Source organism: Hippocampus comes, unplaced genomic scaffold (assembly GCF_001891065.2).
Source record: "Hippocampus comes isolate QL1 unplaced genomic scaffold, H_comes_QL1_v1.1 scaffold340, whole genome shotgun sequence".
Lineage (NCBI taxonomy): Eukaryota > Metazoa > Chordata > Actinopteri > Syngnathiformes > Syngnathidae > Hippocampus > Hippocampus comes.
The window spans coordinates 50,596-71,123 of NW_017804764.1; the positions used below are offsets into that span (position 1 = coordinate 50,596).

General features: G+C 42.0%; 2 protein-coding genes across 3 annotated transcripts in view; both read left to right on the forward strand.

Moving 5' to 3' along the window:
• LOC109528182 (uncharacterized) overlaps positions 1 to 1,548 on the forward strand; it is a 4,539-nt gene extending 2,991 nt beyond the window's left edge. Inside the window, exons 2-3 of the mRNA XM_019890577.1 lie at positions 689 to 1,014; positions 1,356 to 1,548. Coding sequence (XP_019746136.1) covers positions 689 to 1,014; positions 1,356 to 1,548 — 519 coding nt within the window. The remainder of the gene's footprint in view (positions 1 to 688; positions 1,015 to 1,355) is intronic.
• An 8,630-nt stretch (positions 1,549 to 10,178) lies between these two features.
• LOC109528450 (zinc finger protein OZF-like) lies at positions 10,179 to 14,960 on the forward strand. 2 transcript variants are annotated; one of them, XM_019891189.1, is made up of 3 exons: positions 10,179 to 10,509; positions 13,779 to 14,761; positions 14,810 to 14,960. In XM_019891189.1, the coding sequence occupies exons 1-2, from the start codon at positions 10,407 to 10,409 to the stop codon at positions 14,726 to 14,728; spliced, it is 1,053 nt and encodes a 350-aa protein (XP_019746748.1). In that variant the 5' UTR covers positions 10,179 to 10,406; the 3' UTR covers positions 14,729 to 14,761; positions 14,810 to 14,960. The 2 variants fall into 2 exon arrangements, with proteins under 2 accessions (XP_019746748.1, XP_019746658.1); XM_019891099.1 differs by having other exon boundaries at positions 13,779 to 14,960.
• Positions 14,961 to 20,528: the final 5,568 nt, after the last annotated feature.

Here is a 20,528-nt window from a genome sequence, read left to right on the forward strand (position 1 = left end):
CGCATATAGGTGTGTGTGTGTGTGTGTGTGTGTGTGTGTGTGTGTGTGTGTGTGTGTGTGTGTGTGTGTGTGTGTGTGTTTGTGTGTGTGTGTGTGAGTGTGTGAGTGTGTGATGAATGGAATTCCGCATCGGTGTGCAATTGTAAAACAAGGCTGTGTGTAGAAAAAAAAAAATCTGAAACTGCATTTAGGAGTGGCTCAATACTGGCTGGCCATATTCGGGCCGGAGTTGGAAATACATTTCTGGCCCAAATACTTCACGCCACAACCGGCCCTCATCTGGTTTGCCAGAGTCAAGCCAGTGCCTCCTTTGCCACGCCTGGGCCGTGTTCGGCCCACATGCGTTATGCCAGTGCCGACACAAGGCCAGCTGTGCCGGCTTCATGCCGAATCCGGGCCAGATGCCTTTGTTGACTGGGTTATTAATTTCACCTGATTTACCAAGGCCCAATTGTCTAACTCTAGGGATTTGCAAAGTTCAGAATTTATCTGCACTGAAAATGAATGTCATTTATGCTATCCTATGTGCCTTGACAGCTTGACTGCAGAAGTGACGAGTGACCAAGTTATACAAATCATTGTCAGAGCCATGCGTCCTTCCACATTTTCAGTTGTCACCTGCCAAAAAATGTTGGATAACTGTGAGGCTTATGATTTTTTTTTTATGTCTTTCTTTCCACTGGTTTAGGTGGAGTTCATTGTGACGGACAATGCGTCCAACATGAAACGCGCATTCTCCTTGGAATTTCCGGAGATAGACCCGTCTGGAGCCGAAGGGGAGGAAGGGGCTGGTGTAGATGATGGCGACCTCTGGGAGGACCAGGATGAAGAGGATGCGGGGGCTGTGAGACAGGCATTGATCTTGGCCTCTAAACACAGGATCCCATGCTTTGCCCATACACGCCAGTTAGTCATCGGAGACGGTCTCAAAGAACTGCGGGCAGTTGGGCAGCCCATTGCGAAGGTGTCAAAGCTGACAACAGTACTGCACAGGAGTGCAGTACTCAAAGAAAGGTATTAATACTACTGTAATTATACAGCCCAGTAACCCTAACTTACCCAGGCTATTTTGAGAGGTGATATTCCTTGGGGGGGGATTATGGCACCCCCCTCCTGGTCACAGTAAAACCTAATAGGTTATTTTTGGGGGGATATTTATTTTCATTGAGGCTAAAGGCTAAAGCTACATGTAATTGGGAGAGGCCCTGGGGAGCAGAGTTGTAGAAAATTTGAATGAAAAGTGAAGTGTACATTGTACCTGAAACTCAATGGTGCAAGTGTCTAGAACATATTGTCATATTAAATACAGTATGTACGCAATAATACATTATTTTTTTAATCTTTAAAATTTTAAGGTTTCAGGAGCGTTTTGGTGTGGAACAATACCAGCTGCGAACTCCACACGCTGGAGCTTTGTCTTTCTTCAACTCAGAGCTTGACAGAACCTACAAGGAGTTGATTGTCGAGCGATTGCTGAAATCTGCTAGGCGGTGGAGTTCAACAACCTTATTTTCACACGCCAAGAGTGGGCTCAACTTGCTGAATTGACGACAATTCTGGAGCCTTTTGCTGATGCAACAACACTCACACAAGGTATGTTAAGGCTCCACCTAGACAAATTTTTGGTGATGGCCCATTTGGACCACCAAAATCATTCATTCTTTTTTGTTGGCCCAAGCATGGAATGAGGTGGCCCAAAACATAATAAATATATTCATAAATAAACTAGTACATTCTTGGACAAATTTTTGACGGCCCAATAATGGCTGCCAAAATCTATTTTTTAATCTGGTTGTTCAAAGCTCAACTCCAGTGGTCCCGGACTCCCATGTCACAGTGAGAGGGCTACTGCTATTGTTGAGCCCCTAGGTACAGTATGCTATATGAAGTAATAAATCTAATATTTAATGACACTTTGATCACCTTTAAATTTGGAAATAAATTATATTTTTAGTGTAGGAACTCTCATTTATCTTTTGCACTAGGGTATTCTACTCATTATTACAAAGATATATGAACTTAATCTTAAGTATCATAGTGAATATTGTTATATACTTTAGGGCTACACGCTAAGCATTTTTTCCTTGCTGGTCAAAACAAGTCGTTAATCACTTGTTGGGCCAGTAACCAATTTTGTTAGCCACATTTGAAAACTCTTGGGTCCTGCAGCTAATTATACTCATCCAGGACTATCGGACCACTGCTAGTGTGGAGCCCTGTATATTACAGTATCCAAGCAAATTATTCCCCTTTTTTTTTTGGGGGGGGGTGGTTTAAGAAGAAATTGAATAAATTTCCTAAAGTTGTGCTTGTTCTTAATTTCGCATTTCTATAAATGTGTTCAATTGACAGGTGATCAGACAGCAACCATTCCAATGGTGGTGCCAGTCGTCCTAGACCTGAACAGTCATGTTTGCAAGTGGGCAGATGAAGCCAAGTTTTGTCGGCGGATTGTCGGGTGTCTTCAGTCTTCCTTGAAACGGCGATTCAGGGGGATTTTCATCCGATGTCAGATGGTTGAGGGGAGCGGGCCTGCTGAGGATGAGCCCTTCTTTGAGAAGCTTTTCTTCATGGCCCCTGTCATCGATCCACAGTCCATGCTGGAGTGGGTGGATGATGTCAGTATGCCAACGTGGTCTCTCGATGAAACGAAGGAAAAGAGGAGAAGTGTAAAGGAAACCCTGAAAGGTACAATTCAAAATGTTCAGAGCAATTCCATGAGAATCGCTCAGAGTATGTAACATGAATAACATAAGATTATCTGCTGAAATATTCTTTTAGAAGAATTTGGTTCAAAAATGTATTTACTGTACTGCTTTTATTTGTTTGATGCAAAACTAATGATAATCTTTAACAATTTTAGGATGAGTACTTAACATTACTCACGTCACATACTCTAAAAAATTCTCAAGGAATTACCCTTCAATTATTTTGTTAATTAGGCTTCAGGCTGTAATTGCATATTCAGCAAGACTAAATAAATGTCCATGGTTGCAAGAAAATGAATTATATTGAAAATTCTTCTGTTTGTATTTGTGTGTGCTTACAATCGATGCTATTACTAATTACCGTATTTTCCGCAGTAAAAGACGCACTGGATTATGAGGCGCACCTTCAATGAATGGCTATTTTGTAATTTTTTTTCATATATCAGACGCTTCGCACGAAAAGGCGCAATCTACAATGGTGGTGGTGGTACGCTCCTTCCATTCAACTCGAGAGGCGTCCGAACGCCTCTGAAAAATGTATATTAACTATTACTGTACTTAAATGAAACTACGAAAATTGAAAATAATGCATCAAAACAGAAAATCAAGCGAGGAAATCACAAAATAAATTCTATAGCCCCCCTACAGAATTTATTTTGTGATTTCCTCGCTTGATTTTCTTCGTGGTTTTATAGCCCCCCTACAGAATTTATTTTGTGATATCCTCGCTTGATTTTCTTCGTGGTTTCATTGAAGTACGAATTAATTTACGTTTTTCGGAGGCGGCCTTGAATGCCTCTCGAGTGGAACGGAAGAAAGCACGGACACGGACAAAGACGTACAGGACCTGTACTTGCTGAGACTGTGAAAACCATTAATAAAGTCTGTGTTTAAAAAAATAATAAAACCACAACCACAGCTCTCATTTTTTCAACAAACTCAGGTGTGTCTTTGTCCGTCTCCTTCCCTTCTTTTCTTCCGGTCAACTCGAGAGGCGTTTATGACCGCCTCCGAAAAACCCAATGGCATTTACTTTATCATAGCTCCAAGAGTACAATCAGATAAGGTAAAATAAGAAAACCTTTAATAGTCTCACAATGGAGAAATTCCCACTTCACAGCAGCAAATTTATGAAAGGAAGAAGTAGAAGAACAAAATAAATAGGAGCTGCTGGAAAGGCAGCCACTCTCGCGGCACCATCTTGAAGTCAAAATAACACAACAAGATGTCAGTCGTAGTTATTTATTCCTTTGTTGTGTATTCACAAATGATGTAATCACAGTATAAATTGTGTAGGGGGGGGGATTTAGAATTTATTTTGTGATATCCTCGCTTGCTTTTCAGTTTTGATGTATTTTTTTCAATTTTTGGAGTTTCATTGAAGTAATCGTTAGTTTGGGGTTTTCGGAGGCGGTTTTGAACGCCTCTCAAGTCGAACAAGGCACGGAGACAGACAAAGACGTACCTGTATTTGTTGAGACTGTTTTAAAAAATGTACACCACAGCTCTCCTTTTTTCGGAGCTGCAACACATACTTATTTAATAAAGCAGCGACGCAGTTCACTGAACCAACAGCAAGTTATAACATTGGAAGCATGTCTCCAGGAAGGAGCCATCTTGGAGTCGATTTATTACCGTAATTACCATACAAAAGACGCACCGGATTTTAAGGCGCTCGGTGAGCTTTTAAGAAAATGGAAGACTTTTTGGTGCCTCCTATAGTGCGGAACATACGGTACTTTACTCTTGATTTTGCACATATCACTAACTATTACCAGGACCTTTAAATGTCAGTAATACTTCATTCTTTACAAGTAATCATTTAATTATTTATTATTAATAATTTTTCAAAAACAATGTGTATCCAAGCTGCTTCACCTAATTAGGATGAAGAACCATGGTATTCCTTTATATTCTTTGGTGGACATGATGGAAGTAAAATGTTCTGATTGCTGTATCCATTGTCTCTTATTTTTATTTTCTAGTCCCATAGAACATAATTTATTAGAATTATTATTGAAAAGAAATCAGAGCAATTTTTATAACTTCTTTCTTTTGTTGTGTAGAGCTGGTTGTGTATGAAACTTGGGAAAGACCAGCCACCGGTACAGGAAGGGCAGCACGGAGGGAGCACTAGCGAGGACGAAGTACCGGCAAAGATGTCTAAGTTCACGGCCAAATACAAGCAGAAGAGAAAGCGAGCAAAAAGTGATGGCAAAGAGAGTCCGCGTGCCCAGTTAGCATCTGGAGAACGAGGTGGCGGGCGAGGAGCCGGTGGCATTTTGGAGACCTGGCGGGATGGCCAGTGTGAAGTATCCTGCTTTGTTGTTGCTGGCGCAGCATATCCTACCGGTACCTGCGAGCAGTGCCCCTGTTGAGAGAGTTTTCAGCAGGGGGGGCATTATCATGCGGCCACACAGGGCACGGTTGTCAGCAGAAATGCTGGAAGTGTTGATGTTTTTGAAATGTAATGAAAATGTGTTGGTGCTGTAGTAGTATTAGGAGTAGTATCAGTAGTAGTATTAGTAGTAGTAGTATTAGTAGCAGTTGTATTAGTAGTTGTGTAATGTGTACAATAAAAGGCTGGAAAACTGACTCTGTGCTCATTGCCGTTAATTGTCAGTCGCAACACTTTTATATCCACGCTTTCTGGCAACTCAACACTTTACGGCCGTCACGGCTGTAACGTCATGCGGTCGTAACATTACCCTGTGGCTGTAGTTACATGCCACAGTAGTAGTATTAGTGGTAGTGCTAATAATAGTAGTACTCAGAGAATGTTTAGAGATTACCGCTTTTTCTGCAGTCAGTGATTGACTTCTATGCAAAGTCATTTCTCAACTTGTCTTTCGTGCCATGTCATGCCTGTTGAGTGTTGATTTACTTCATATTAAGAAACTACTGCACTAAAACATTAATTCATAAATGTATATCATGTGCTTTTATTTTATTTTTCTCAGTATAAATAACACGTACCCTGACTGTTCTACTCTTTGAATAAAAACACTTCATTCAAGCGTTAGGGAGTGACGTGTGCTAGGGGTTAGGGTGGAGGGGTGTTGCAAATCATGAAGACCTGTCAAGTGGTATGATAGCATTGTTTTATACATGTCCTCGGCTAGGCCTCGGCTTCAAAATCAGTCCTTGGTCCTTGGCCTTGGCCTCGGAGGCAAGTCCTTGGTCCTTGGCCTTGGCCTCGGAAAATTCCTCAAGTCCTTGGCCTTGCCTCGGAACATTTTCCAAGTCCTTGGCCTTGTCCTTGGCCTCGGAGTCAAGCCCTTGGCATTGGCTTTGGCCTCGGAACATTTTCCAAGTCCTTGGCCTTGGCCTTGGCCTTGGCCTCGGAGTCAAGTCCTTGGCCTTGGCCTCGGGTTGCCGGTCCTCGGACACAACACTGTCTGGTTGGATACCTGGAGTGCTCTAGTGTCCTTCAGGTCTGGTTTGATTGAGGGATAACTGAAATTCATTTTTAAGAATCTTTTGAAATAAGGAGAGGATGTCAAAATGTCATATTTGAGAGGCATTTTAATTGGTAATGGATACCTGGGGTGCTCGAGTGTGTCGACAACCTTGTGTGGTTGCGCAATCACCCAGATTGATTTTTTTTTTTAATGATTTTTTTTTTAATATCAGGTGAAATTGATAGAAATTACCATTGACTTTATTTTCTATCTCCACTTGAGAACGATTTTTTGTGCTGTTCTGAGAGTTCTTGTTCTTCCGAGGTGAACGTATTGTTAGCTGACAGCCAAAAAATTTTATTTTTTTATTCATTTCTTTTAACCCAAACAAATGACGTTTATGCATTAGTGGAGGTGCTTTTATTTTGAAGGTGGTCAACGCCACTCGCTGGCGGCAGATTACCGTAAGGCACAGTATTGACAATCGCAGTGGCAGCTCACTTGACTTCAATTTTGCAGTGGAAGCTGGCTTGACCGCAGTCAAAATTTGGGGAGCAAAAACATGACAATCAGATGCGGACCATTTCAACAATTTTATCGGATTGTGCTCTACGTGTCAGTTTTACAGTAGACCACAGCTGGGAGTGACAAACAACTAAAAACTTTTTGCCTCACAAATGCACCAAGTTACCTCAACGAAATGAGGCCACATTACGTTCTTCGGTCTCCTGCATCACATGCACGGTCACATAACTGAAATGACTAAGTAGTGACGCAGCTGATTAAAAATACAACAATAAACCGTAAAATTTAAGTATTCAATTTCTACTCTTGCCGATGCTCGAGTCGATGCTCGTGTTGCCTTAGGGCAACTAAGGGTGTTGCCGTACAATCTTTGTTCGAATCCTGCAAATGTACTCCGTACGCTAAACTACAACACGGCTTTATTTGTGAAAAAAATAATCACAAAGAAGACGAACCAAAATGTTCTAGAATTATATCACTTTAGCATCGACGTAAGACGACCATCGTTTCTTTATTGGACTTTAACATCATTATCTCAACCTTCTGGGACTAGTTTACTTGGCCTTTCTTGCTAGCCGCTTCGTCGCGAAGCAGAGATCAAGTGTAAACATCGTGATTTTCTTGAAAAATCTGCGCAAGAAGAACAGCATAGAATGAGGTGCAATTTTGAAGAAGTCTCGATTTGGCTCATGCAGAGCAGGTTTGGTCATCACTAGTTCTTTCTCGATAGTCCACTCACTACTTTTCTTCTTGTCATTATTAACCATTTTACACAACAGAAAGCTATCTTTACTGTCAAGTGGCCAAGCCAGCTGCCACGATTTTTCATACTTTCATACTTGCACATGAGGTTTGGTCATTTGTATTAGTTCTTGTTTTTTTTTCCTACTCAAAATTGAACTGTTCTTGAATAAATAGTCCCCCACATATCAAGATGTGTCTTTCATCATATTTTATTGGATAGGATCCTAAATAAAATGGGCATTTTCCATTGTGTCAAGAAATGTATTATGGAGCCATATGTATTGTTGTTTGATACTATGTGTTGCGTGCTCGCCATTAAAGTTGTCTTTGCTCAAAAAGCCTGTTTCAGCCGAGTCTTCTTCCATATCGCCCATCACAATTGGTGTAAATGAAAATAAGGTAGGGTTGAATGTCCTCCATTTCATCAAAGAAAAAGTTTAAATCACAATTTTATTGTGATGTCACTCGTCACAGATGACCCCATGTAGACACAGACTGAATGGCAAAAAATAAGATCCAACACAATGAATAAAGATGTATCAGTATTTCTTAGTCATAATATGCGCTGATTGCCTCAAGAAATGCCGTTATCTCCCTGCATGAATTTATTTGTTCAAATGAATGAAATCCTTGAAAGACACGATGTTCCGGTATATCCAGAAATTAAGGAAATAATGAAGGGTTGCTTGAGGTCAAAATTTGTTTTGATGAGCCAGAACAATAACCAATTTGTTGGAATCAGCCATATTTGTTGTTTGCGTTAGGTTCGAACGCTTTGAAGTAAGAACTGGGACAATCTGAGTGGGATAAGTTCAACTTCGACAAATGCAGAATTGTACGTTGTGGTGTATTAACCACCATAGTTATTTGTATATGTTGTTTGGATGTATTCGCTTCCCGTACCTTGCATAGCCATCGACTGCGCATGCGTGATCTGTTGTATAATGAATGTCTATGCCTGTTCTCCACGAGGTTAATGGTGGAACTCGACGGTCGAATATAAACAATAGAATACGCGTGTGTGGCTCGTCATTCAAGACACAACATGCGTGAACGGACGAACAATACTGCTTACTCACCATTGGGAGGCATAAAGCCACCGGCGGCCATCTTACGTTGCCAATCGCTGGGTCCGCCTTACTTGAATACATTCATTTTTCCGCGAAATTTTCACGTTATTTTCTGTCTCTATGGCATACATTTCCTCCAATAATTTTACTCTTTTACACGAATGTCCGAGAGGTACAAACAAAGCTAACCTCCATGTCATTGCAGCCTAGGTTTTTATTTTTTTAACTTGGCCAAACTGCAAGATTGACTTTACGTATATCCCAAAAACTCAACAATTTCTCGAGGATTTTGTAAGATGTAAATTTTCTAGTGTTTCATTCACTCCCTCAAGTAATGTGTCAGGTTTACCAATTTGACACTTTAGGAATAAAACACAAAGAGGAGACAGGACACTCAATTCTGGTACCAGGAGGGAACGAGGAGAAGCGTTAGGTTTCAGTTCTCCTCACGTCACCCTAATGATCTCCCCCCTCACCCCTTCATTTATTGGGAAATCTACGACATGGGTGTGTCCAACGTAAAGGGTGGGGGCTGTTGAAGACACACTGAACTTGTTTGACTATGTGTGTGTATGTGAGTGTAAATTACGTACATGTGTGCAATTGTTACAAAAACATCACGTTGCAGCTGGTGTTGACAGCTCTGTCCACGTCCGACCTTGCTCCCGTTTAGTCTTAACTTATCTGTTTCTGTCAGAGATTTTCTCGGACAAGCTTAAAGAAACCCATAGATTCCTCTAACACTTTCCAACCACATTCTCAGAAAGGTGGCTGCGTCCCTCAACTGCCACACAGTGCACTAAGCATTCATGATTATAAATGTGAGTATATAATGATGAAAATCATCATATATTTATTAAAAGCATAAGTGTTCTTCATTGCATGCATGATCAATTAATGATTGCAGGCATAAGCGTTCTTCATTGCAAGCATAAGCAATTTACCATTAATAATTTGCAAATGTATGATAACTAAAAACAATCAACCTAATATCATGTAACTATGCTGCTCTGTTGTAATAAAGTAAAAGATAACGTCCATGTGTTTAAAACACACACACACATACACACACGCACACGTACACGACCCACTCAGGCCTTTCCGGAGGATCTGGTCTTACAGGATTGGTCCTGGGGTGCCGCTTAGTGGTCATACAAAGTTCTGTTTCGTGGCGTCAACTTCAATCATTTTTCTCTTGCCGTTGTTTTTAAATTAGCATGTTTTGGATTTTCTTTTTCTTGTTTGCAAATCTTTTGAGGTCTGTGAACGGCGAGATGATGTTGACGAACATCGCACTAATTTTGAGTCACAAAAAATTGGGGGATCAAAAAACATGACAATCAGACGAGGACCATTACAAAAATATGATCGGATATTTGCACTCCGTGTCAGTTTGACAGGAAACCACAGATGGGAGTGGCAAACAACCTAAAACCACTTTGCCTCACACGTGCACCAAAAAATTACGTCAATGAAGATGAGAATACGTAAAGTTAATGTGTTTCCTACATCGCACACAGTCAAATAACTGGAATGGGTTAGTTGTGACGCAGCCGATTTTAAAAATCACAATAAAACTTCAAAGTTAAAGACAAACGCAAAGTATTTGTTTTTAACGTTCTTGTCGTATTCTCTTGATGACGCGATGACGTGTTGCCAGCAATTTGTCCTAAGGAAATAGCCGTACATTCTTGTTCGAATGATGCAGCTCCGCTCCGCCTGCTAAACTACAACACGGCTTTAGTGAAAAAAAATCACAAAGAAAACCAACCAACTTTTTCTTTTAGAAGTACAGAACTTAAGCGTCGACGCAGGACGCCCATCATTACTTTATTGGACTATAACATCATTATTTCAAGTTTCTGGGCCTAGCTTAGCTGATTTAGCCTTGCTTGCTAGCCGCTTCGGGCGAAGCAGAGATCAAGCGTGAACGGAAACTGTGGTGGTTTTCTTGAAAAATGCGCCCAAGAAACACAGCAGAGAACGAGGAGCAACTTTGTGGGGCAAAAGAGGAGAGCGATGCTGTTTTCAAGAAGTCTCAATTTGCCTCACACAGAGCAGGTTTGGTCTCTTCTAGTTCTTACGCTATAAATCCACGAATTACTTTTCTTCAAGTCATTATTAACTATACAGCACAAAGCTGTATTTTCTGTCTATAGAGTGGCCAAGCCAACCGCCATGATTTTTTATCCTTGCACATGCTGCAACGGCCAGTTTCAAAATAAAAGCCTTCAAAGACATTGATGTCCATATTGTTCAGCGACGGGATTCGAACTGTGAATATTATTATATCGGTAAATTCTTTTCAGATTTGATTATTCCCGCGTCGGCCCTCCCGGTAACGGGCTTTCAGAAGGGTGAAAGGAGAAGCGACAACGCACGAGGCTTGGCGGCGCTCCCCTTCCTCCCCTCGGTTTCACGGACCGACCGCTGAGACTCGCCGAGGTTCTAACTGCCTTTAGATTTACGAAGCCAACCCGGTCTTCATCCGTTCCGTCTCTATCGTCGACGAGTAACCGCTGTCGGAGCCGGAGAACTACGAAACGAACGCTTCGTTTTTACGGCAGCTCACTCATCATTTTTTGCTGTTGCTATTGGTATCATACCTAGGTTAAAGTCTAATCACCGTTGTTACAGTCATACGGGTTTGTTGGCTTTGGGTTTTAGCATAACCTAAGCCGGAGTAAAACACATTTTTAGATTTATCGTTCTTTCACACCGATGGAATTCTATGAAGGCTCCGACAGAGCCTCCCGCCGTTCACACTTTCGAAGTAGGGTGTCATGGTAACCTCTTTTATATCATAAGAGAGGACAAGGGTTTATGTATATAATCAATAGTTTAATATTCATTTTCACATAATGCAAACCAGCCAGTCGCTGAGGATTCACAGCTGTAATTACGAACGTCATAACATTTACATTGATTATATTTTTCCCCGATCGGCTCAAGATAATAAAAATTTAAGAACGTATCCAAGGATAGGTTATAAAGAGGAAGGTGAGAGGTAATTGATAGATATATTGTAATAAGAGAGTAAAATACTAAAGCATTTAAAGTTGAATAATGAAGCAATAAAATCATCAAGCATTTGCGGTTCTAATAATTTGCTTTGTCTATCATCGGTATGCCTTTCACAGATTGATCAGGTCTTCGAAACGCTCCCGAGGTTCACCTTCCCTAATTTAGAAGTTACGATTTTTAAGTCTCAATCGGCGATTTTATCTTTATCAGTTAATTTATTTTGCAAATCGGAGTATAGTATTTGTCTTGTGGGTCATGCGTCCTTGCCACTATGTGACAGCTTCGTTTGAGCTCATTCTTGTCAGGGACCTTTACACAACTCCACAGATATACAGTAGATCTCCACTTTGCAGAAAAATTCACTGCATCGTGTAAAATCTCCGTAAGAATCCAATTCAGGGGGTCATCTTCGATTATCCAATTTGGGTAAAATTTAGAAAAGGGGAATTTCACCATAATAGCGAACTAAAGAATATCCAAAAGGGAAGAGAGTGAGATAGAGAAAGAAAAAGAGAGAAGAGCTCCGGAGGAGGCTCCCCCGGTGCCGGAGCGCAGGTGGCCAAGATGGGAAAGTCCCTCCAAGCTCGAGTGTCCTGTCTATTTCGCAATCTATCCCTTTTTATCAGCTCGGGGCCCTTGTGCTGGGGCCCTCCCTCTCCCAAAGTCTCGAATGTTCCTTTTTCCCTTAAGGCACATGATTGCTGAGTCACGGATGATCTCGTGGTTCAAGCAAGGTCAGGTGAGTACATTTTGAGCAGTCTTCTCCGGTTTGAGCCGGTTGAAGGGCCTCGTGTTCCAGGCAAGGTTGAGTAGGGACACGTGCAATCTTTACTGGTTTGAGCCAGCTGTCGTCCAAGCAGGTCACGCAGGGACATCTCCTGAGTGTGAGTTCAACTTCCCAATGATAGACAGTCTATTCATGCAATGTATTGCAGCTTGGATATCAAGTATATACATAAACATATTGCTTACACTTTTCTCCTGTAGACAATAGCTTTTGCACATTAACTTCTGTTGCACATCGTATGATATTACTGGAGAGAAGTACTAATCACAGGTTCCATTTTCATCACTCAAAGCGGTTTCAAAAGCATTGTAGCATTTACTTAATATCTCATTTATTCCTTTATCATGCTATCTCATTGTGAAAAAGAAAGATAGAAAGATAAAAAGAAAAGGAATATATTGTTTCCTTAAATCTCTTCCCGAGCTTGGTTAGCTCTTTCTAGTTCATTAATAAGATAAGATAAGATATCCTTTATCGATCTTGTTAATCAATTGTAAGGCTTTTCACGAAGCATTGCCTTTGGTATGTCTTCCAAATGTAATTTATTAACTATGATATGCGGAGCTGGCATTTGACTTAATCTTTGGTTCACTATGTCACCCTCTAGTGTTCAAATTAGGAATTTGTCCCAGGACTTTTAGCCAATTCAATCTTTTGTTCTTCATCGCTTGACGAGGTCTGTTACACTGACACCCCCTCCTTCATCGCTTGACGAGGCGTGTTACACCGACAATATATTAAAAGATTTCTGCGCCTTGTGGAGATCCACACAACAGACATTTGGAGCAAAATCAACAGTTTCTTCAACACAGGAGCTGTCCGGCACGCGTTTTTCAGCCAATCATGTACGAACAAACATATTTCGTTGACCGGTAAATGTCGGTCTCATTGGACACACTCACACCGTTCTGCAGCTGGAAGCAAGGCTCGAATTTTCATGACTTTGGAGCCTTTTTTTATACATCCAGAGATTTTCAGATACATTCAAAATTTCCAGCGTTGGTAACACTCGACTCCGTGTTGCAACAAATGTACTCATTACTTTTTTTCTTGCAGACTTGAAAATTGTGTCAGAGAACTATGCTTTGAAGCCTTTGTATTCATCTTTGAAGCTTTGATTTTAGAGGGTAGCACACTATCAAACCGATGCAGTTGGACTAATAATTTCTGAAAGGGTTTTAAAAATACAGCATGAAGTCACTAAATATGAACTAAGTACGAAAACTTAGTGCCTTATATCATGAATATTCGAGGCCAGGACCTCTTTTGACTTTTCCACCACTCAAAAATGTGCAATGTCAGACTGTACGAGTGTTTCCGAAAATAACCATGGATAAAACAAAAATAATTCATTTTAAACAGTCACCACTAGGGATAAAAATAAAAATCTACCACCAGTAAGTGATTCTGCTAATGTCACTTAGGAAGTAGTAATTTGAACTCATCTGGCTCTCCTTGTAACCTTCATTGTAATTATCAACCATAATTCTATGTGTGTTTGTCTTCTCGTGTCTTTCAGACATCAGCAAAGATGCTTGTCCTGAGTGGCTGGATGCAGAGCCCTGTCACATTAAAGAGGAACAGGAGAAAAAACAGGTGCCCCACTTCAAAGAGGAAGAAGAGCATCAGGCCCCTTACATTAAGAAAGAGGAGGAGCTAGAGCACCCTTGCACGAAAGTGGAGGTGGATGAGCCTCTCGACGTCAAAGAAGAGGAGGAGGAGAAGGGGATCTGCAAGTTGCCATCGACTGGTGTCCATCTGAAAAGTATAAATGAGGCGGACAGAGGGGCGGAGCCTCTAAGCAGCAGCTCATGTCAACACATGACAACACAAGGTATTGGAAACCACTGTGGAAAACCAAAAGCAGCTCCACTCTCAGATAGAGACAACACATCGTCAACCGCTGATGATAATGGTGAGAAACCGTTCACCTGTTCCGACTGCGGCCGGAAATTCTCTCGGAAGGGAGGCTTAAAAAGGCACGTAAGAACCCACACTGGTGAGAAGCCTTTTTTGTGCTCAGTTTGTGGCCAAAGATTTTCTTGGAAGGGAGACTTAAAAAACCACATAAGAATCCACACTGGTGAGAAACCTTTTTCGTGCTCAGTTTGTGGCCAAAGATTCTCTCACAGGGGAACCTTAAAATTACACACAAGAACCCACACTGGCGATAAACCTTTTGCCTGTTCAGATTGTGGCCGTAGATTCTCTCAAAAGGGAAACTTACAAATGCACATAAAAACCCACACTGGTGAGAAACCTTTTTCATGCTCAGTTTGTGGCCAAAGATTTTCTCATAAGGGAAACTTACAAATGCACGTAAGAACCCACACTGGTGAGAAACCTTTTTCATGCTCAGTTTGTGGCCAAAGATTTTCTCAGAAGGGAAACTTACAAACGCACAAAATAACCCACACTGGTGATAAAACTTTTGTTAGGTTGATTAGTTTTAGTTATTATACATTTTAATAGTATTAATGATAAATTGATTATGCTTGCAATGAAGAATGCTTATGCCTGCAATGATAAATTGATGATGCCTGCAATGAAGAACGCTTATGTGTTTAATAAAGATATAATGCTTTTAATTAATATATACTCACATTGCTTAGTGGTTAGTGCACTGTGTGGCAGTTGAGGGACGCATGATAAGTATTAAGACTAAACAGGAGCAAGGTTGGACGTGGACGGCGCCATCAACACCAGCTGCAACTTGATGTTTTTGTAACAATTGCACAGATGTACGTAATTTACACTCACATACACACACATAGTCAAACAAGTTCAGTGTGTCTTCAACTGCCCCCACCCTTTAGGTTGGACACACCTATGTAGTAGATTCCCAATAAATGAGGGGGTGAGGGGGGAGATCCTTGGGTGACGTGCAGAGAACTGAAACCTAACGCTTCTTCTCGTTCTCCCCTGGTATCAGAATTGAGTCTCCTGTCTCCTCCTTGTGTTTTATTTCTACATGTCAAATTGATGGACCTGACATTTTTGAGGGCTCATCCGGGTTCGCAATATACCTGATGCCTCCAGAAGATGAGTCGACGGCCAGGAAGATCGTGGCCACGGCTGAAACACCCTTTTTGGGACTGGGTTTCGGCTCCTTCTCTGGGGGCTGAGGGTTGACGCGAAGCCGGAGGAGAGAGGACTACTCTTGGTAGGTAAGGAACTCTTCAAAGGATGAATGAGTGTTTGCGCGCCGGGTCAGACGGAGTGGTCTTTAAAGCTGTTTCAAGCCCTGTGCCATACTCGTCCCTATCAGGCAGACAGACATAGTCGAGTCTTTAAAACTGTTGAGGGCGGCGGTGTCTTGTACGTACTTAAACTCCACATTTATATATAATAATACCTATGTTAAATATACTCAAATAAAACGTGCTTCAAGAGTGACTGTAATTGTGTGAGTGGAGGTTCGCTACCTCATCCGAACAGGGAATTTTGTGTGGGAACCGTCTGAGATGCAAGAACTTCCTGCCAACTTGGTGGTGGTCGACGGTTGGAAATTACCTCAGTCGAAGAGATTGTCAACCTGTTCAGGGGAGAAGTCAGCATCGTTACCTTTGGTCGGGGATCGGCAACATCCGGCTCCAGAGCCGCATGCGGCTCTTTAGCGCCATCTCGTGGCTCCCTGGATCTCTATAAAAATGTTTGAAAATGGAAAAAGATGTGGGAGGGAAAATTATTTTTTTGTTGAAAATATCCTTTCTGTTGGAGTAAAAACATGACACAAACATTCTTAACGTTTCCCAATGCTGTAAAAATGTGTAGATAAATATTTCAACGTTTCTGTCAACGAAGATTTGCGTCATAGCCTGCGACACACATTTCTATCAGCAAGGCGGGATGCAAGGCAGATGGCTGATGCAAACAACAACAAAAGAAGCTTTTAAAAAAATGCCGATTCATGTACAATTCACCGAGTGTACTGGCAAAGTGAATCTGGAGGGCCGTGAAAAGCATTTTTAAAACTACATGTGAGCTACGAGAGTCAAAAACACTGACATGCCTCTATGTCAGATCTTGACGACGGTAGTTAGGGATATGCGTCTGTGTGTTGTGTATGCGCGGGTCGATCGCGGTAAGTTAGTTGAATGAAAAGTAGATCTTCGGTCAAAAAAGGTTGGGTACCCCTGCTCTCCAGAATGCACTGCACGGGGAAAAAAAAAACATTTAATCATGAAGGCTCATCGTGTAATTGGAGCAAACTTAGTCATTTTAATAGTAGGCTAATATAGCTCAGATAGATATAGATACATGTTGCTGCTCTGGAAAAAGGAGAGCTGTGGTGTTGGTTTTTTAAAACGTACACTTTATTGATGCTTTTAACAGTCTCTACAAACACAGACACGTCTGCGTCCGACTCTGTGCCTTCTCTCCTCTCTTCGACTCGAGAGGCGTTCAAAGACAGCCTCCAAAAAACGGAAATTAATGATGACTTCACTGACACTAAGAAAAGCAAAATGGTGCACCAAAACAGAAAATCAAGCGAAGAAATCACAAAATAAATTCGATGGGGGCGTTTGTGAACACACAACAAAGGAATGAATAACAAAAAACAATTCTGAGACAGTCCAGTCTCCTGCATACATACACAGAGATGAAAGTCCTCCGGATTTTCCCGGAATTTCGTGTTTTTCAAATTTTTATGAAAATCTGTCCGGAGAATTGAGGAAAATTTGCCGAAAATTAATCCGGATATTAGTTGACAACATTGAACGAAGACGCGTTTGAGTTTGTTGTTTTGCTTTCACGAGCGTAGCCGTGTTGAAACACTAACACTAGTAACAGTAAAGAGATTTTCGTCTCTATAAACACACTTGCTAAACCCCAGTGGAACGAACAAAAGACACCGTGGACAAGACAGTTGTCGTAAAAAATATATTTGGACAAAAAGGGAAACACACAGATTGGCAGAAAAACGTGTCCGTCCGACTTCGAGTGTCGTCTTGGCTAGCTTAGCTTAGCTGTTGTTGTGTGTGACGTTGGGTGTGTGACGTTGTTGCGTCGGCGCTTATTGGTTGAAATCAAAAGACGCGCTTGCGTAATTGTTCGCGCTGATGCACGCACAGCAGAGAGCAGCGGACAAGCTAGAGACTAGAGTGGCGTCGCAACAGTAATAATATCCTCGTCTCGCATTCTCATGGCCTCGCCATATCTCTGAGATTTCAAAATTTCGGCGAGAACGGGAGCCACAAAGGGTGCATGAGCCCGATCACTTCACTTGATTTGCAGGCCCGAGCCCGAAGCAAACCCGTGATTTCATATTTTATTTGGGAGGAGGAGGGAGGTGGAGGGGTGATTGCTGATAACATAGCCTGTCTTTTGGAACGAAGTTACACAAGACTAGATAAACATTTACATCTATTATATTTCTGTTTCTGAAGCGGTTACATTAACGGACAATTTTCCATCATTGACGGATTTTTTTTAAGAGTGGACGGGGAAAATTTAAGGCCGTCCGTCATTTTGACGGGTTGAAAATTGAGCCATTCACCACAGCAGCAAAACGTCCTTAAGAATCAAGCGTGGCACTTGAAGAGAGAGAAGCATCGAGACAAAAAAGAACAATGATGGCTGGATCATCAAGATATGAAGGAGTTCTTTGAATTGTCATTGCGAGAGTTTAGTACAGTACGTGTTGTGATGACGCCACTTCTGTTTTTTTGCGAACCACGGTCTCTCGTGGCCAAAACAATTAACGGCCTCGAAAAAAAAAGTCAGCGAGAGAGAATCCCGATCCGAACCTGAACAATGATTGACATTTTTGGGCCCGACCCGACCCGAAATTTGGGTCGGGCGGCCCGATCTTAACTATAGGGTCAATGCAAATATATATATTATTTTTTTCCCCCGGGAATTTACAGAAAGCCCGCACGTGCCAGCCCCGAGCATCTTCCTTGGTCGCACAACGCCGCACCCGCTGGTTCGGCCATGTCCTTCGCCTACCACCAGACCATCCGACACGAGCCATTCTTCAGTTCGACCCAAAGGCCGCAGGCTGGAGACGACCACGAGGGAAGCCCCGCACTAGATGGCTCGACGTCGTTGCGGGCGACCTCCAACAACAAGGAGTTGCTGTGGAGGATGCAGAACAGCTGGCACAAGACCGCCGGCACTGGAAAAACCTGGTTCATCTGGTCGGCTCAACGCACAGGGACGGGACCCCCGGACCTTCGCTGGAGCACTAACTAACTAACTAACACGTGTGCATTTTTTTTTGGTCCGGAATTTATTTTCAGGAAAGTCCACTTTCATCTCTGATACAACATGTGTTTCTGTTATTGTAAGTTTTATAGAAGGCTTTTATTTTTTTGCGGCTCCAGACAGTTGTTTTTTTGTTTGTTTTTCTGTCCGATATGGCTCTTTCAACATTTTATTTTGCCGACCCCTGTACTCGACATTAATCTCGCATGGCTATATTGTATTCTCGATCCCATTTAACACTGAAAGATGCACGGGATTTAACCCTGTTACATTATTACCACTTCCTGGTGTTTGTTTGCGTGTTTGTTCGTTTGAAATATAAACAGATTGTAGTGATTTGAAAGGAAGTAGGAAGAAGTGAAACAAATTTACATACCTCGTTCTTTAAATGCTCTAATTTGTTTAATATTAATATAGTAATGGATCATTTCTTCAGTGCATCTTCGTCTGACAGGCAAAACCTTTGCCCTTATGCGTGCTATTTAAGTGTTTGTACAACTTTCGGTTTGCGCACAGACTATTTGAGCACACACGATAGCATATGTATCCATCACTTTTCTCTCCTACTCAAAATCGGTGCTCCATTACATTACGACATCTCATCAATTTATTGGCTTAAATCTGATTTATATAGTTATTTTGCATTTTACTTTAGAACCTCTTTTTGAACACAGCAAGTGTTCTGGCCAGCGTAGTGGCCAATATGATTGTCAGGAATTGGCTGAAGAAAAGAAAAATAATCATAATTTTGAAAGATAAATGCTGTTCGGTTACCACATCAAATTGGGATACCTAAGTGCACGGCGCACACAACAAGCGCTGATGACAAAAAAACAAAAGATGTGGCTTCTAAATTTTTGGGAGGGGGGAAATTACTGACTGTCAACGATGGGATAACAAACCGAATTCTATTTAATATGTGGCATCAAATTCCAATCAATGAACAAAGATAAAAGGGGACTACATTGCAAGATGGGGTTTATGTCAGCAATGACAGTGAACCCGTTTTGCCCAAAATTCTTTTTCCGTCATGGATTACCTCACGCGTTGGCAGGGGGAATAGTGTCTCTGGTTCGGGAACATTATACAACCTACTGTTTTAAAGATGTTCGTCACTCGCCAGCTATGGTTTACAGTAAAACTGACACGCAGAGGATATATCGGATTTTTTTTTTTTATTGTAGTGTTTTATTAAGTTTTTGGTCCCAAAATTTTGGGACCAAAAACGTAAATCGTTCAAGAGCTCTGGAATGATTGTGCAGCGTCCTGTTTGTGCACTGATATGCAGTCATGTCAATATATTTTTTTAATGATGGTGTGGCTGTCAAAAGGAGCACACACGATTGACTGTAAACACGTCTTTATTCCATGACTGCCAACAAGTGGATCTAAACAATTACAAATTTGTGCCAAAGACATTCATATGAACACGCCCCCTACTGTATGCCTGCTGGGTGAGAAGCATGGTCCTAGTGTACGCCACACAGCCCCCCCCTGAACACCCAGAAGGACAATCAAAATGACAACTTCACAAGGGGGTTTTATTAGCCTGCCACAACGACTACGCAGTCCGTCTCTTGGTGGCGCAGGCGAAACTAGTCGGGCAGGAGGCACAGGTGAGACACGAGTGGGAGAACGACACTCAACACCGACACGCTGAAGTGAGGCTGGGGGCTTCGGAGGACGACCACGGCGAGGGGACCTGGGCCGGCAACAGCACATCGCCCGCAACCAAATGAGCTGGTTTGAGCCTATCTAACGAAACACACTCCCTTCGCCCACCCATATCAATCATAAAACTCTTATCACCGTGCTCGAGCACCCTAAATGGGCCATCATACGGTGGTTGGAGGGGCGAGCGGTGGGCATCATGGCGCACAAAGACAAAACGGGCCGACATAAGCGCAGACGGTACGAACACTTTGGGAACAAAATGGTGAACAGGTGTCTGAGTTAGGGGTCCCTCCGACAAAAAGGGGAAGGAAGGCGCGCCGGAACCTTCTGGCAGAAATTCACCGGGAACACGAAGCGGCTGACCGAGCACCAACTCAGCAGGGGC